Source organism: Erythranthe guttata, chromosome 6, assembly GCF_056151865.1.
Source record: "Erythranthe guttata isolate IM_541 chromosome 6, IM_541, whole genome shotgun sequence".
In the NCBI taxonomy this organism is placed as follows: Eukaryota; Viridiplantae; Streptophyta; class Magnoliopsida; order Lamiales; family Phrymaceae; genus Erythranthe; species Erythranthe guttata.
In genome coordinates, this window is record NC_142538.1 from 17,657,081 (window position 1) to 17,674,528 (window position 17,448).

Below are 17,448 nucleotides of genomic sequence, written 5' to 3' on the forward strand. Positions count from 1 at the left end.
TCTTGTAGATTCCGTTGAAATTTTCTCTAGTTTGTACTTGTTTTGTGCGAAAATGCAGTTTCTGATGCACTACAATATGATATATACAAGCCGAAAAACGCATCTTTATGATCATCTTGCTTCAAAATATGAAGCTCGAATGGGATAAAACGGGTATAAAATTGAGAATATCCCATATAATCTAGAAGATTCTATTAAATTTGACACCGCAATGGTGAACGTGTAAGAAGATTTATACTTGAGGGGTGGTTGTAATTACTCAAACATGAGAGTTTTTTTTTCGTAATTTGACGAGGTTGGTTGTAATTTAGCCAATAAATAATAATAATAATAATAATAATAATAATAATAATAATAATAATAAAAATCTATTCTTATCACAATCTGAATGAAAGAGTAATGTTCAAAAAAAAAAAAAATCTGAATACAGATTTTTTGTATATATAAATGTATGTATGTATACACAGATCAAACACCCACAGATTGACCAGTTCTTCTCTCTCTCTCTCTCCTCTTTCTCTCTCTAGAAGTCATATCGGCGGCTTATTTCCTCTCTTATTTTCCAATTCATTTCCTGTTTCAAAGAAGCTTCTTCCCTGCGTCTGCGTATATTCTATTTCGGCAAAATAATTGTTTTTGTGTATGTGGAGAAAGGAGCTGAAATCCGCGCCAACTGATTATTGCGCAGAGTTTGATTTCTGTTCTGTTTTTTTTTTTTTTTTTTTTTTTTTTAATTTTTTTTTTGGAGTGACGCGTTACAGATTCTGTGATTGATTTTTTCCTTGATATATCCGTTTATTCTCTATATAGAAATACTTTCGTTAGCAGGAAAATTGTAAAAAAAAGGGGAGATCTGCCCTAATTTAGCTTCGTGTAGAAGATTGGGGGATTTTTTTATAGCTTTTAGCGTGTAGCATTTACTTTTATTATTACATCGAAAAAAATAAAAAAAATAGACAAGGGGTTAAAGGTCTATTTTAGTGTACTCTGCTGTGGTATTATTCTGTATCTATAGATTCTATATATTGCCCTTTTTGAAAGATAAGGGTGTAGTGTACAGCTCATTTCATTTAGAGGCCACAAAAGCCTATATTTGCCTATTTGCTGCACACACGTTTGTGAATAAGATGGTGAATTTGCTCTGTGGAAGTGTTGAGTTGATTGCTTGTTTTTTCTAGAAGAGATAGTGAATTCGTTGGATCTTGTCGAGACGGATTCGAATAGGGAAAACGGTGGGTGCGAATCGCTGGCTGATCTGGAGTGCATACTGAATATAATCAGGGCCCTAAGAATGGGGTCCTGCTTTTCCGGTGAAAGCAGGAGCCCTGTGCCCAACTCTCCTATAGGGTTTAAGAAGAGGAAGGGGTCGAGAAGGAAGCCCGTTTCTCGGAATTCGTCCTTCAATAATAGGATTGATGAACAGTTGCACAGGATTTCTGGACGGATGTTCTTGAATGGTTCGAGTGATGTTGCTTCGCTCTTTACACAGCAAGGCAAGAAAGGGACCAATCAAGATGCCATGGTTGTTTGGGAGGTTAGTTCCTCCCGTCTTTGTTCTGAATTACTGACGTTTCTTGATTTAATATGTTAAGAAAGAGACTAGAACGATTAGTTGTCGCGTGTTTATTGTTTAAGGGCCGTTGTTTTTTTGCAGTCGGGATTGCTTTTAAGTGCCGTCTGTATGTATTTTGAATTATTATAGAATAACCTTGAGCGAGCTTGTTGATATTTCAAGGCATCTAATCTCACGAACGCTGTTTTGATACCCCTTGATGGTTAATATATTTATAACATTCAACTTCGTTACAAGGTTCTATTCAGCGGAAGATTTGTGTGCGTTTAACTTTAGTGAACAAATGTTTAAATTGGACCCGGTGCTTCTTGATCTTTTTGTCGATTTGTTGATCCGTGTTTCTTGAAATGGGATGTACATGCTGTACTTGTGGAACTCCGTGTCTTCAACTTTCACCCCCCTACTTTGTGAAACTCTCATGTTTTTTACTTGTTATCTTTATAAGTTAGAAATATGTGTTCGTTTCGATTGATATGGCACTTTCATCTCAGTCCAAATGTCATAAAAATTCTGTTTCTAGTGGTCATCAAATCATCTTAATGTCCCTTTCCATTTCTTTAAACAAAAAATTGGCCTTGTAAAAGGGCCTGAGGTTTTTGTGCATTCACTGATTTTTTGTGATATAAAATATCCAGAACTTTGGTTCGAGAACAGACACGGTTTTCTGTGGCGTTTTCGATGGCCATGGTCCTTATGGTCATATGGTTGCGAAAAGAGTTCGAGATTCTCTTCCCCTGATGCTGATTGCAAACTGGGAAGTCAATAATATTAAAAGTGACGAGATTCTTAGGGAGGTCAGTTTAAATACAACAGGAAGTTTGTCGACAGAGGAAGCATCTTCTTGCTTATCCGCCAATGAAGAATCTATGTCTTCCATTGATGCTGAAGAAGCTTTGAAACAGCAAGGCGTCTTTCAGACTTTAAAAAAATCATTTCTGAATGCGTTTAAGGTCATGGATAGGGAATTGAGAATGTACACAAATATAGACTGCTTCTACAGTGGAACAACAGCAGTCACCTTTGTGAAACAGGTAGTGCAATAATTTTATTTTATTATTGTCAAAATGCAATAAATACACAAGTGGTTCTTGGAAATTTACGTCAATTTACTTAATAGTATCTTGATTAATATTCTCCAGGGTCAGCATCTTGTAATTGGAAATGTTGGAGACTCAAGAGCTGTATTGGCTACGAGAGATGAAAATAATAAGCTTACTGCAGTACAGTTGACTGTGGACCTCAAACCTAACCTTCCAGGTAACCCTCAAAAACCCGCTAAATATTTAAAAAATATACGGAGAGAAAAAAAAAAGTTATTCCTTTCAATTGGAGGCTCCTTTCTGTTGATCAAGTGTTAAATGACCGTTTATGAAGCGCACTTTAAGTTTCTGGTTTGGAGTTTCTAGATTACTGCCACTCTATCTATTGATTATCCTTTTGCATTTGCAACTGTATTTTTTACTATTACTGCTCATTTTCCCCTAAAAGATGTTTTATGCTTATCTTCTGCGTCTTGATTGATCTGAATACTTTCTGACTGAATTATCTTTGGTTTCCCACAGCGGAAGAAGAGAGGATCCGCAAATGCAAAGGACGTGTTTTTGCCCTCCAAGACGAACCAGAGGTGGCAAGAGTGTGGCTGCCAAACAACAACTCTCCAGGCCTTGCAATGGCACGTGCCTTCGGCGATTTCTGTCTTAAAGATTTCGGTCTTATCTCAGTCCCAGAAATTTCCTACAGACACATCACCAATAAAGACGAGTTCGTAGTCTTAGCTACAGACGGGGTACGAAAAAAGAACCTTAATTACTGTTTTATTCACAACATTCTCTTACGAGTTTTTAATTAATTTTTTTTTTGTGGGGGCAGATTTGGGATGTACTTTCGAACAAGGAGGTGGTGAAAATTGTCAGTTCTTGCCCCTCACGCTCGCAAGCAGCTCGAGCTGTAGTAGAGACAGCTGTAAGAGCATGGAGGTCAAAGTACCCCACTTCGAAAGTCGATGACTGTGCAGTGATTTGCCTCTTTCTAGACTCGAACGAGTCCACTACTGCATCATCTACAAATTCTACAATCACATCCAAAACGAATACGATGCCTTCACCAGAAAAGGATATTCCCGTTCCAAATGGATTGAATCGTTCTGGCACAGTTAGAGAAGAAGAATAATCTTCTCTTGAAGGAGTCTCCTGTATAAACAACAACAACACACACACACGCACATTCACACGGTGTAAAGAAGATACAGAAACTGCAGGAGAAAATGAAGGCTATAGGTAACGCTGCCAGATATATCGGCTTTCGACTTATGTTTTCTTGTCCAGTTTCTGTTTTCAATATTATATTGCATTTCCTTTCGTCATTTGCTTTAAAAAAAAATCGAAAAGGACACAAAAGAATAATCGATACAGGGTTGTTTACGTTTAGGAGAGATGGACCGGACTAATATTAGAGTGTTCCGGGGTCATTCTTTCTCTCTCTCGTTATGTGGATAGAATTGGAATTTTGCCGTTTTTTCGTGTCTTTTTCTTCTTTTGGTTCTTGAATTATGTGTGATCTGTATCACTCTTGTGGGATCTTTTTCTCATTGCAAGTTGTAGTAGATTCATTTCAAAAACACTCCTTTTCATTATGAGTTTTTTGTGGTGCAGATTTGGTTATTGCCAACTTTATATTGGTCTTTGTTATTTATTGATGAATGTGACTGCAATTCACAAACTTTTGGTCCCAATATGAATTGAATGCTATTTCAGTGGCTTCAAACAATGTGAAAGAGATTGCTTTATTTGACTTTTTTAAAATATTAAAGAAGCTTTATATAGCTGTGGGCTGTATTTAATCTTTGAATATTCACATATATATTAATGGGTCTTTTATTTATTTATTAAGTCAATTTCAAGGGACCCTTTTTTTTTTTTTGTTTTTTTTTTGTTTTCCATGCATTTATTACCGAAAAAAAAAAAAAAAGACAAAAGAAAAATATCTTCTAAAAAATAATCATTTCAAATTTAATAGAAATTTTGAGTTTTTTTTTTTTTTTTTTAATTTCAAATTTCATTTCGATTTTTTCATAGATTTTGGAATTAGAATGAATTACTAGATTCCGAAAATTTGGAATTGGAATCTACCACAACGGCGGGCAGCATAAAGATATTTATTTACGTATAAAAAAACAAAAAATAACTAGACATTTACTTACATATAAAAAAAACAAAAAATAACTTTTATTACGAAATTGATATGATTTCGTTTACAAACTCGAAAATGTAAATATCAAAAATTTCCAAAACTTTGACATTCAGAATTTTCTTTGCAATTTTAACATGTACATCAGTACATGTTGATATTTTGTGAAAGTTGTACAAGTTGAGTATTTGAATGAGGGGTATTTTTGTACTTTAAGGTCTTACACTAAGTAAATTGTGGCAACATTCGGTCTTATTTAGGGATGCGTTTGATTAAGAGTAGGAGTGGGAACGAGCCGAGCTCGGCTCTTTTGGCCAGCTCGAGCTCATTTATTTTTTATTTTATTTTTTGTATTATTTAATTTTTTTTATTAAAATTATTTGATTTTTTATTAAAAATTATTTATTAGAAAATAAAAAATTTATAAAATAAATAATGAACTCTAGTTATATATATTTTTAATTTTTCTATTATTATAATAATATATTATATTATTATGAATTATTTAAGTAATATAAATTTGTTTCTATTTAAATACTAGAAATATTTATTATTATAGACTATTTACTATCTAGTTATATATATATATATATATATATATATATATATATATATATATATATATATATAAATTAAAAAAAAAAAAAAAAAAAAAACAGCTCGCGAGCTGTCGAACAACTAATTTTGGGCTCAAGTTCGAGCATTTGTCGAGTCAGCTCGGCTCGTTTACCGCCTATAATTAAGAGAGAGATGGTATTGCAAATAGCCGCCTCTAAATTAGACGAGAAAGAATAAATAATTTGGGCCCTGATTGCATTATATACCCTGCCCTTAAACAGCTACAAATAGTTGGGCTTCTGAATCGGGCTTTGACATTATTTATGATAAAATTATTCATTTTTATTATAAACTAGTATCTCATATGTGCAATGCATTGAAATTAATTCTCATATCAAAGTGCATTGATGTAAAAAAAAAAAAAAACTAAAAAACATCAACGATCAAACAAAAAAAATTTGTTTCGTCTTATGAGCAAAAAGTCTACATAAATATAAAAATGATAATGTTATAAATATTATCCACGTCGAAATCCACAACCAACTTCAAGAATATCAAGAGAGCAAACGAATCAATGAATCACTATTTTGCGTGAATCTAAATGTTGGTACATTATAACACGAACCTGCAATCAAATCCACCATTAGAGGACGAATAACATGTTATTATTCATCAATTTCAATATATAACTTCAACCCATCACTTACACAAAAATATAAATATATAAATAAAATATGAAGATGTATGCACAGAGTAACCTTGCACAAAAAACAACATACTCGATTACTCATGAAAAATTATACTCATTGCAAATAAACGTGAATATACAAAAATGCACATGTTTAAGTAACAAATGGTTTGTGAGAATTCACTATTAATCTCATTATCCTGTCTAGTGTTTTAAAACAAAACTCATGTATCATCGGCTTCTCTGTAGAGAATATTGCATGTAACATTCGTAACTATCAACATATTGGAACTTGAAAAATATTTTTATACCATATCTACTCATAACTCTCGACATTGCGACACATATTTGCCCATGTGACTTTTAATATTACAGTACTACTACTACACTAGAAACTCATAATGATTATAAATCAAATACTAATATTGATACTGATAGTAATACTTATACAAATACTAATATTAATATTAATACACATACTCATGCTCATACACATGCTCGTATCCGTACTCATACTCATACTCATACTCATACTTATACTGATACTCATACTCATACTCATACTAAAATTATTTATGTAAATATACAAAGTTATTCATTTTTTTATAGATAATTGTAATTTATGTAAATTGCTAAATATATAAAGGGTAAATTACAACCACTCCTTGAGGTAAAATCAAATTACAAAACGTCCATTATGTTTGAGTAATCTAATATAGTTAGAAGCCAATCGACACATCTTATGGTCATCTCATTTCAAAACATAGAGCTCGAATATGATAAAATTAGTACAAACTTGAGAATATTCCACATAATCTAAAAGATTCCACTAAATTTAACACCGCACAAGTGGATGTGTTAGAAAATTCATAGTTGAGGGGTCACTAGGCCAAAACACAGTTCTGGCGACGTTAAAATTTGCGACTAAATACAAATCGTCGCAAAATTGCGGCGATTCCTACTACATTAGTCGCAATAGTTTAAATCCCGCTTTTGACTCAAAGCCTTAGCGACGAAACACGATTATCGTCGCTGTGTTGCGTCGAATCATTTCATAAACGTCGCAACGAGAAAACAAAATAATTTTCACATATTTTTGAGACGAAAAAGCGACAAACGTCGCGCAAAGTAATTTTATTTTATTTTAAATTATATTATAGCGACGAAATAGAGATAATCGTCGCCAGGGGTTTGAAAAAAATATTTTTTTCTTCAATCCCTGCGATGAAATGTACGTCGTCGCAATTAGAATAATTTTTATTTTATTTATTATGTTACCTGCGACGAATTGTGACTAAACGACGCAAAAAAATTGCATTTATTTTTTTCCCGTTGCGTCGATTTCAGAAAACGTCGCAGTTAGAATAAATTATTTTCCTTTTATAAGTTTTTAATAAATATTGCGACGAATATGTATATGAAACGTCGCAAGTGTTTTCTCTTTCCCAAAGTTTGGAGCCCAGATTGCTACGAATATATAAACGTCGCAATGGAATTAATTTTTTATTATTTTGTTGCGACGATGTATATGAAATCGACGCTATTAATTAATTTAAGATTTATTTTTATTTCATTTTCGCGTCGATTCGGTGGAATTCGTCGCATAAAAGAATTGGGTTAAAAACCTAATTCGTTTCAGCCCAATTCTCCATCTCTCTCTCTCTCTCTCTCTCTCTCTCTCTCTCTCTCTCTCTCTCTCTCTCTCTCTCTCTCTCTCTCTCTCTCTCTCTCTCTCTCTCTCTCTCTCTCTCTCTCTCTCTCTCTCTCTCTCTCTCTCTCTCTCTCTCTCTCTCTCCGACTCTACCGTCGCCGGTGGCGGCGTCGTTCTGCCGGCGCGATTCCACCATCACCGGCCACCAAACTGCCCTAATCTTAATTTGTAACCTACGCCATCAAACTCCCCCCTTCTTTCTCTCTCTCTCTCCCTCCATCTTTTTCTCACTCTGTCTCTCTCTATTGTTAGGGATCTCTGATCCGGTGTCTTGCCGCCGCCTCGTCTGTGAAAGCTGCCGTTTCAAAGTTTGGTGGAACCGTGTGCAGACTGTCGAGGTATAATCTTCGTTATTGCCTATTTTTCGTTTCTTTTTTATTAAGACAGGCATTCGATATCAGTTTTCGAAAAATTGGAACAAAATTTCTGATTTTTCGATTTTGAAACAATATTTTTCATTACAAATTCCAATTTTTTTATTTATTGAAATTGGAATAATTATGAGATTATGATTTCGGATCCGATATCAGTTTTCGAAAAATTCCGATTTTTTTTTTCCTGATATTTACACTTGTAATGTCAAAATTATTATCGATTTTGTATTTTAGGTGATTAAGAAACTGTAATTTCTGTAATTTTCCTTTAATTTCTCTCCAATTACAAATAAAACAAAGACAAGGTGTATGGATATTTGTGTATGTGTGCTGATTTTGTGTGTATGGGTTGATTTAGTGTGTATGTGTGTGCTGATTTTTTGCGTATGTGTTGATTCATTGTTTATATGTGTGCTGATTTTGGGGTGAATTTAGGGTGTATTTGCTGATTTTTGAGTGTTTTTGGGGGTGTATTTGCTGATTTTGGGGTGTATTTGGGGGTGTTTTAGCTGATTATGGGGTGTATTTGGGGGTGTATTTGCTGATTTTGGGGTGTATTTGAGGGTGTATTTGGGGGTGTATTTGCTGATTTTGGGGTATATTTGGGGGTCTTTTTGCTGATTATGGGGTGTATTTAGGGGTGTATTTGCTGATTTGGGGGTGTATTTGGGGGTGTTTTTTGGGGTGTATTTGCTGATTTTGGGGTGTATTTGGGGGTGTATTTTTGGGGTGTATTTGGGGTTTTCACTTTGGGGGTGTATCGTAACAGTCTAAATGCACTTATGAACAACTCTCTTAATTTTGTTGATAATGCACTTATGAACAACTCTCTTTATTTGATAATGCACTTATGAACAACTCTCTTAATTTTGTTGACTTGTTGACTGAAGGTACTCATTGCTTTGAAGAAAGAAACGCAACTAATCAAGAATAGCCGGAAAGGGAAGCGCAAGTTTTGCACATTTAGATTTTCTCGAGTAAGAAATTATCCTTTCCCTCACCTTTACCACGACAAAGTTTTTCTGTATTCATTCAACTTTGTTGTCGCATGTTAACGCAAACTTATATGATGCAACTTATCTCTTCCTTCCGATTTTTATGCGTTATAAATAGTAGAAGACAATCTACATTTCCATTTATTAAAAATACTTATTAAATATTGAATAATTCTTTTTAGCAATTGATTTATAAATAAATCAATAATTATGTAAAACTGATTATATGATTATTATGTTAATAAAAGAAATATTTGTGTGCGTGGTTCTGTAAAATTTCTTCTCATTTCGGAAAAGTGGTAAAGGGCAATATTGGGAGTTCGGAAAATTTCTTCTCATTTCGATTATTTTGTTTTCTATATTAATTAATGCATTCTACATAATAAAAACAATATTTTGAATAACTGAAATATTTGTCATGCTATTTTTTACCAGCATCAGTAAGACTATTTACTTACTACAAAATGGCAAAGGATAGGAGTTGGGTTTTGATAGATGATCATCGATTAGATGCATTTCAAAAGGGTTGTGAAGAATTTTTGGATTTTGCTTTTAATAAGGCTGCGATTGATAATAAAATACGATGTCCATGTCGAGATTGTGAGTGTAGAAAAATTGGGGATCGGGAATTTGTCCATGGACATTTACTTTGAAGGGGTTGAGATAAATCTTATGGTTTAGGCCAATGGGTAATGCACCTAGAGTCTGAGGAAGAATATTGTCTCGGCCATCAGGTTTGTGAAACAAATGAAGCTGCTGATTTCAGAATTTCTGAAGTTGAAGAGGTGAATCATGAAACTGATGGTGGTGCGAGCGGTCGTGAGAACATGGAAGAATTGTTGCAAGCATGTGTTCATCCTGATCAACACGAATCATTGGAAGAATCCACACCGGAAGTTGATGATTTTCGTGAATTCATTGAAGAGTGGTGTATCCCTCTATATGATGGATGCCAAGAAAATTCTAAACTTTCATTCGTGTTGGAATTCTACAAAATTAAATCTCGAGGCAAGATGAGCGATAAGACGTTTTCAGACACACTCCAACTAATTAAAAAAATTCATGGTCTAAATATTCCCGACTCTTTTTATGAAGTTAAGAAGTTGATTGGGAAATTGGGGTGTGGTTATGTGAAAATTACCCAAACAAAAGGAGATTTTTCGTAATTTGACCTTACCTCAGAGGGTAGCCGTTATTCACCTAATATATAAATTAAATCACCACTTAGATCTATGTTGTCTCTACCACTTTTTGAAATTAATTGTCCGTTAGAACCGTATCGGAATAACTTATTCAATGTATTATCCCGTTCGAGTTTCTAACAATGATTCATGGGTGATTGTAATTACCGATACCACATGTACCTTAAAGTTATTTTAACATATCTCAGGGGTGTTGGTGTAATTTAGTTATTACTTTTTGTACCCAAGCAAGAAAAAAAGAAAGAGCAATTCTAAAAGGGCTAAATACAGTTTGCACCCTTAAACTATAGGGGTGGTAACACTTACCCCTTAAAGTTACAAATGTAACACTTACCCTCCTCATTAATGAATTTAAAGGTATAACTTTGACTTTGAATGATGTGGCATTCTTTCTTTCTAAATTGTCCTTCTAGCCATTAAATAAATAATGAATATGTAATAATAAAAATTCGATAACTTTGCCAAAACTTAATTTTATTATTTCAATATTGTAAATTTATGAATGAAAAAAATTGAATTTTAGTGTATTTTTGTTTTATCTTGTGTTCATTTGTAGTTAATAAAAAGTTAACGATTATTCGAATTTTAATTATGATTTTATAGTTTATATAGTTATTTTAATGCGTGTATGACTCTAATATAATTATCCCACTTTTTACTTTGAGAATCACAAAATGTATTCAAAAGTTAATAAGAAATTATAATTTAAATATTTAAATATTATTTTATTAAAATTTATATTTAACTAACTAAAATAAATTTTCAAATCAATAATTATCATAAAAAAATTGGCCATTTAAGTCTTGAAATTTTTTTTTTCTTGCAAATGTTTAACGTATTTAATATATTTTTTAAAATGTTGAGATTTTTATTTATATTAGGGTCCATAGTAACTAAAATGTGAAGTTAAACATAAATCAAAATATTTTTTTAATAATTATTATATTTTATAAAATTTAGTTTTTGAAATATTATTGAAAATATTTTATTTATATATGCATCAATATAATAGCTAGAAGGACAAGTTGGGAAGAAAAAATGCCACATCATTCAAAATCAAAGTTTTATCACTAAATTCATTAATGAGGGGGGTAAGTGTTACATTTGTAACTTTAAGGGGGTAAGTGTTACCAACCCTATAGTTTAAGGGTGCAAACTGTATTTAGCCCATTCTAAATGCGACTTTACAAAAAAAAAAAAAAAAAAAACTGTAAAACGCGATTTAATTGAAATCGCTGAAAGTAAAAGGGGAAGAGAGAGAGAGAGAGAGAGAGAGAGAGAGAGAGAGATCTCAATTTAGGAAATTAGTGCTTCAGTCTACTGTCCTCTAGGGGAAATTTACTTGATTTCTAAACCAAATTCAACCACGAAAAATCCCTCCGCCGACCGCCGATATCTACAGCATTAATCGGTAAATTTTGATTTTGATTTTTGTTTTTTTTTTTTTTTGCCTCGAATTAATCACCGAACCATCAAACAGAGAGCTCGTTATGGATCTGAATTGCCAAAAATCTCTATTATTTGTTTGTTATGAATGCTCAGATTAAGGATTGGTTAGATGCATTTGTCGAGTTTAATTATCCGGCATTTTGTTGATTCGTGTGAATTTATTGTTGTTTTGGAATCTGGAGCATGATTGTGTATGTATTGACATTTATGGATCTGCATGATAAGATCCACATTTTTTTTTGCTGTTCTGATTCATTTTGTGATCCGAGAAGGTAAATTTTTTTCTTTTTGGTGGTTGTGGATTTTGTGGTTCCCTATTAGTTATCGTAATTAGTTGAATTATTCTTATCCACTGTAACGATGATTGTATTTTCTACATTTTGATTCTCGATTTTTCTTGCTGTACACTTTGAATATTGGATCAAACATTTGCAAAATCTGAGTCTGTTGATAAATGGATCGCATGAGTGCTCAATTGCTGCTAGTTTTAAGAAATACCAAATTAGGGACTTTATTTGTGGAGAGATACTAAACTACTAAATTTCAATGTCCTTTGATCCAATGTGCAATGCCATCATTCGTGCTCGATTTTTTTTTTAATTTATTTTTACATAGTATATGGTTCTTGAATCTTATCAGTAACGTTTAATGGTCAGATAACGAGTGAAAAAAGATGGAGAAATCTTGTTCTCTGCTGGTACATTTCGACAAGGGCACGCCAGCACTCGCTAATGAGATCAAGGAGGCACTCGAAGGGAACGACATTCCAGCTAAGATCGACGCCATGAAAAATGCAGTTAGACTTCTGCTGAATGGCGAAACCCTACCTCAGCTGTTCATTACAATAGTTAGATACGTCTTACCCTCTGAGGACCACACTGTTCAGAAGCTGCTATTACTCTACTTGGAGATCATTGGTAAAACTGATGCAAAGGGAAGAGTGTTACCAGAAATGATTTTAATCTGTCAGAATCTCCGGAATAATCTTCAGCACCCTAATGAATACATCCGTGGTGTCACCTTAAGGTTTCTTTGCCGGCTTAGCGAAGTAGAGATAATCGAACCGTTAATCCCCTCTATTATGTCAAACTTGGAGCACAGGAACCCTTACGTTAGGAGAAGTGCAATTCTTGCTGTGATGTCCATTTACAAGCTCGAGCATGGGGAGCAGCTATTGGTTGATGCTCCTGAGACGATCGAAAGATTTCTCTCGACAGAGCAGGACCCATCAGCCAAGAGGAATGCCTTTCTGATGCTTTTCAATTGTGCCCAGGATCGTGCTGTTAATTACCTTTTAACCAATGTTGACAAAGTACCGGACTGGGGTGAACTTTTGCAGATGGTTGTATTGGAGCTGATCCGAAAAGTTTGTAGGACAAACAAAGGAGAGAAAGGGAAATACATGAAGATTATTTTATCTTTACTGAATGCCCCGTCAGCTGCTGTAGTTTACGAATGTGCCGGAACCCTGGTTTCTTTGTCATCTGCTCCAACCGCCATTAGAGCTGCAGCAAGTACCTACTGTCAGCTTCTTCTCTCTCAGAGTGACAATAATGTGAAGCTCATTGTGCTTGATCGCCTGAATGAACTCAAGTCTTCGCACAAAGAAATCATGGTTGACATGATAATGGATGTTCTCAGGGCACTGTCTAGTCCAAATCTCGACATCCGAAGGAAAACACTTGATATTGTTCTGGAACTGATCACGCCCCGCAATGTCAATGAGGTGGTTCTTACTCTAAAGAAGGAAGTTGTGAAAACTCAAAGTGGGGAGCTCGAGAAGAATGGGGAGTACCGTCAAATGCTCATTCAAGCTATCCATTCTTGTGCTATAAAGTTCCCTGAAGTGGCAAGCACAGTGGTTCACCTGTTGATGGATTTCTTGGGTGACAGCAATATAGCATCTGCGATGGACGTTGTTGTTTTTGTGCGAGAGATAATCGAAACCAACCCAAAGTTAAGGGTTTCTATCATCACCAGGCTTCTGGATACTTTCTATCAGATCCGAGCAGCAAGGGTTTGTTGTTGTGCTCTTTGGATTATTGCGGAGTATTGTCTGTCTCTTTCTGAAGTTGAGAGCGGCATTGCAACCATAAAGCAGTGCCTTGGTGATTTACCCTTCTTTTCTATTTCCGAAGATGATGAAGCTGCTGATTCTTCAAAGAAAGCCCAGCAGGCAACCTCGATTACTATTTCGTCAAGAAGACCGGCTATCCTTGCTGATGGGACTTATGCTACTCAAAGCGCTGCATCTGAAACCGCTTTCTCCACTCCAGCTGTAGTTCAAGGATCTTTGACCACAGGGAATTTGAGATCTCTTCTTCTCACTGGTGATTTTTTCCTTGGAGCAGTTGTTGCATGCAGCCTATCGAAGCTCATTTTAAGATTGGAAGAGGTTCAACCTTCAAAGATTGAAGTGAATAAAGCATCCACCAACGCGTTATTGGTTATGGTCGCAATGGTACAGCTAGGGCAATCCTCAGTTCTCCCTCACCCAATTGATAATGATTCTTACGAGAGGATTGTTCTTTGCATTAGACTGCTTTGTAACCCAGTGGATGCTGTGAGGAAGATCTGGTTAAAGTCTTGTCGTGAGAGTTTTGTTAAGATGCTTTCAGATAAACAACTGCGTGAAACCGAAGAAATTAAAGCAAAAGCTCAGACTACTCATTCACAGCCAGATGACCTTATCGACTTCTACCATTTGAAGAGTAGAAAGGTGAAAATCTGCATTTTCCATCTCTTATATATGTTTTGAGGAATATTGAATTTCCGTTGTGTTTGAGAACCAGAATCTTGCGCTTTTTTCATCCAAGTTCGATATTCGTAATATATTTATCCTGGTATTCTCTCTGTGCACACACAGTATAGTAGTGACTCATCCTTGATTTCCACCCTGTTTTCCTTTAAGTGGTCAATATTTTGAGGATTGAAACTGCCTAAACTTCTTTTTCTCATCATTGTGTTTGTCTGTGGGATTATTCTTTGACCTAGTTGTTTGCTGTAGACAACATATTAATTGCTAATCATTTCTTTCATTGTTATATTTTTGTTCAGGGCATGAGTCTGCTGGAGCTGGAAGATCAGGTCCAAGATGATCTCAAACGTGCTACTGGGGAATTTATTAAGGATGCAGATGATGCAACTAAGTTAAATAGGATCATTCAACTCACCGGATTCAGTGACCCTGTGTATGCTGAAGCTTATGTGACAGTTCACCACTATGATATTGTCCTTGATGTTACAGTTATAAATAGAACGAAAGATACCCTTCAGAATTTGTGCTTGGAGTTGGCTACGATGGGTGATCTTAAACTTGTTGAGCGCCCGCAGAATTATACTCTAGCACCCGAATCAAGCAAGCAAATAAAAGCAAATATTAAGGTGTCTTCTACTGAAACTGGAGTCATATTTGGAAACATTGTTTACGAGACCTCAAATGTGTTCGAGCGCACTGTTGTTGTCCTCAACGATATCCATATTGATATAATGGACTACATATCTCCTGCTGTGTGTAGTGACGCTGCTTTTAGAACCATGTGGGCGGAATTTGAGTGGGAGAACAAGGTAATATTATGACACTTATATTGCTATTATTATCCAGGTTTAGATGTTAAGAATCACCTAGTATTTTCGGTTGCCCTCGTTTTTTTGGTAAGTGATATATTTCATGGGAATGATCATTTTCTTGAATTAATTAATATGTTCTTAAAACTAATGTAATGGCATAGCTTATTGGGTCCAGTCTAGTTTTCTTTTGACGACTTTCCACAGCTTCAATGAACTGAAAGCTTGCATGATCCTACTGTCATTTATCATATTGATTTCTATTGCTATGTTAATATAAGTCAATAACTTCGGAAGAAATTCTGCTTATGTTGTTCTGTAGCTTTTGTAAACTCATTCATAGAAACGAAAGAGGATTGCTCGACTTTGTTTCCTGCCCCTTTCACTGATCATAAAGTCCGACTTGAAACGTCATTAGTTGCGTTTGGTGATGTTTTTGGGAAAACTGTAAACGTTAGTCGTACTTCATGCAGTAGCTATTGCTATAACTTTATCATGCATTGGGAAATTGTTTAATGCTCAATCATTTTGGTATGAATTTATCTATAAATATGTACTTATTTGGCCTCTTCTTCTCCCTGCAATGGCGCAGGTACGTTGATTTATGCATCTTTAAGAAAATAAGATGTTGTTCCATGGTTATCTGTAAACGAGTGTTATGATTTGTTCTTAACTGCCAATTTTCTCGTGGAGACTCAACTGCATTTATTAACTGCTGTGTTAACCGTTATTCTTAGTTATTTGATATGTTGGGAATGCTCTCTTATTTTTGTATCTTCTCTAGAGAAGTTGGTACTCGTTGCTTTTCCCTAAGTTTCCGTTTTTTCATTTTTTCTTTTTTGTGTCTAAGATTCCCATCTATTTGTTTTTCCAGGTTGCTGTCAACACAACAATTACAAATGAGAGAGAATTTATTGACCACATAATCAAATCGACCAACATGAGATGCCTAACTGCACTGTAAGTCATTTATTTATGTTTGTCAAGCTTTTGTAATTCTTCCGACTTTTCCCCCAAAACAAAATTATGTCTTCATTTACTGATTACGAAATCAAATTATGTCATGATTGCATGATTTATTTACCAGGTCTGCTCTAGAAGGTGATTGTGGATTCTTGGCTGCTAACCTATACGCCAAGAGTGTTTTCGGCGAGGACGCTTTGGTAAATATTAGCGTCGAGAAACAAGGAGACGGCAAACTTAATGGATATATCAGGATAAGGAGCAAAACTCAGGGAATCGCCCTCAGCTTAGGTGACAAGATTACCCTCAAGCAGAAGGGAGGGATCTGATTATATAAATCTTTTATCCCATTCCATTAGCTCGTTAATTTACGTACGCATACTCAATTTATGGCGCAGCCAATGGCCGAAGAAAACGGTAAAAGAATCTTTTTCCGTAAACTACATATTCTTTTTCATGCAAATCGATACAATTGTCGAATTTTGTTTTCCATTTGTGTTTTAATTTCAATCTGTTATGATCTGCAGGTTTTGCATTTCAGATATATTGATCATATATATATATTTGCTTTGACATTTTTTTTTCTATTTTAATTCGGGATAGATTGGACTATCTGATACTTACTTTTGGGGAAGAAATACGATCGTTTCGGCTGTTTTTTTTTTTCTCGAAATTTTGAAATAATTGTAAACGTCTTTTTTTTTGCTGTGAAATGACTGTAATGTTATATACATACAGAAGTAAATGATTGTTAGGAAAATCGATATACATTTAAACTTCCATAAATTAATATAATCGGGACCAACAAAATTCTATTAATTTGACAAAACATTAAATTATCGAACTACTAATTTGATATGTTATCACCGAGTTGGAACTAGGAGAAATTATTTAGATATTGTAATTTTATTTTGTTATATTAGTTTAAGAGCAAAAATTCGAAATAATTTAGTAGATTTTATAAACTATACAAATCAATAATAAATTGTATTTTATTTTAAATATTTAAACAAATCAATAAAAAAAATGAATTATTTATTATTATCTTAAAAAATATATATATATATATATAAATGAAGAAGCTTTTACCAAGTGGGATCCACGCGTACACGTGAAACTTGTACCTTGTTCATCAGTTGTTGTACCTTCTGCAACTTTGGTAGTTTTACTTTTTTAACCAAT

The 17,448-nt window shown here is 34.3% G+C and overlaps 2 protein-coding genes and 1 long non-coding RNA gene across 4 annotated transcripts; all 3 read left to right on the plus strand.

Annotated features, from left to right (window-relative positions):
* Positions 1–381: 381 nt before the first annotated feature.
* On the plus strand, positions 382–4,190 carry LOC105955610 (putative protein phosphatase 2C 33). The gene is made up of 5 exons (XM_012979368.2): positions 382–1,534; positions 2,209–2,604; positions 2,713–2,830; positions 3,136–3,359; positions 3,443–4,190. The coding sequence occupies exons 1-5, from the start codon at positions 1,292–1,294 to the stop codon at positions 3,740–3,742; spliced, it is 1,281 nt and encodes a 426-aa protein (XP_012834822.2). The 5' UTR covers positions 382–1,291; the 3' UTR covers positions 3,743–4,190.
* Positions 4,191–8,770: 4,580 nt separating this feature from the next.
* LOC105962737 (uncharacterized) lies at positions 8,771–9,650 on the plus strand. Its single transcript, XR_016031905.1, has 2 exons — positions 8,771–9,067; positions 9,521–9,650. It is a non-coding gene; the product is annotated as an uncharacterized LOC105962737 (long non-coding RNA).
* A 1,841-nt stretch (positions 9,651–11,491) lies between these two features.
* LOC105955609 (coatomer subunit beta-1) lies at positions 11,492–17,026 on the plus strand. Of its 2 annotated transcripts, XR_016031907.1 has the most exons (6): positions 11,501–11,698; positions 12,393–14,455; positions 14,794–15,303; positions 16,178–16,263; positions 16,391–16,683; positions 16,794–17,026. XR_016031907.1 is itself a non-coding variant. In XM_012979366.2 (5 exons), the coding sequence occupies exons 2-5, from the start codon at positions 12,410–12,412 to the stop codon at positions 16,593–16,595; spliced, it is 2,847 nt and encodes a 948-aa protein (XP_012834820.1). In that variant the 5' UTR covers positions 11,492–11,698; positions 12,393–12,409; the 3' UTR covers positions 16,596–17,026. The 2 variants fall into 2 exon arrangements, 1 of the variants encoding a protein (XP_012834820.1); XM_012979366.2 differs by having other exon boundaries at positions 11,492–11,698; positions 16,391–17,026.
* The last annotated feature ends 422 nt before the right edge of the window (positions 17,027–17,448 follow it).

Bases quoted from the DNA above. Each gene is read 5' to 3' on its own strand.
- LOC105955610 (XM_012979368.2), top strand. From the start codon at position 1,292: ATGGGGTCCTGCTTTTCCGGTGAAAGCAGGAGCCCTGTGCCCAACTCT. The intron at 1,535-2,208 runs GTTAGTTCCTCC...TAAAATATCCAG, and splicing joins ATGCCATGGTTGTTTGGGAG to AACTTTGGTTCGAGAACAGA. The intron at 3,360-3,442 runs GTACGAAAAAAG...TTGTGGGGGCAG, and splicing joins TAGTCTTAGCTACAGACGGG to ATTTGGGATGTACTTTCGAA.
- LOC105955609 (XM_012979366.2), top strand. From the start codon at position 12,410: ATGGAGAAATCTTGTTCTCTGCTGGTACATTTCGACAAGGGCACGCCA. The intron at 15,304-16,177 runs GTAATATTATGA...TTGTTTTTCCAG, and splicing joins AATTTGAGTGGGAGAACAAG to GTTGCTGTCAACACAACAAT. The intron at 16,264-16,390 runs GTAAGTCATTTA...TTTATTTACCAG, and splicing joins ATGAGATGCCTAACTGCACT to GTCTGCTCTAGAAGGTGATT.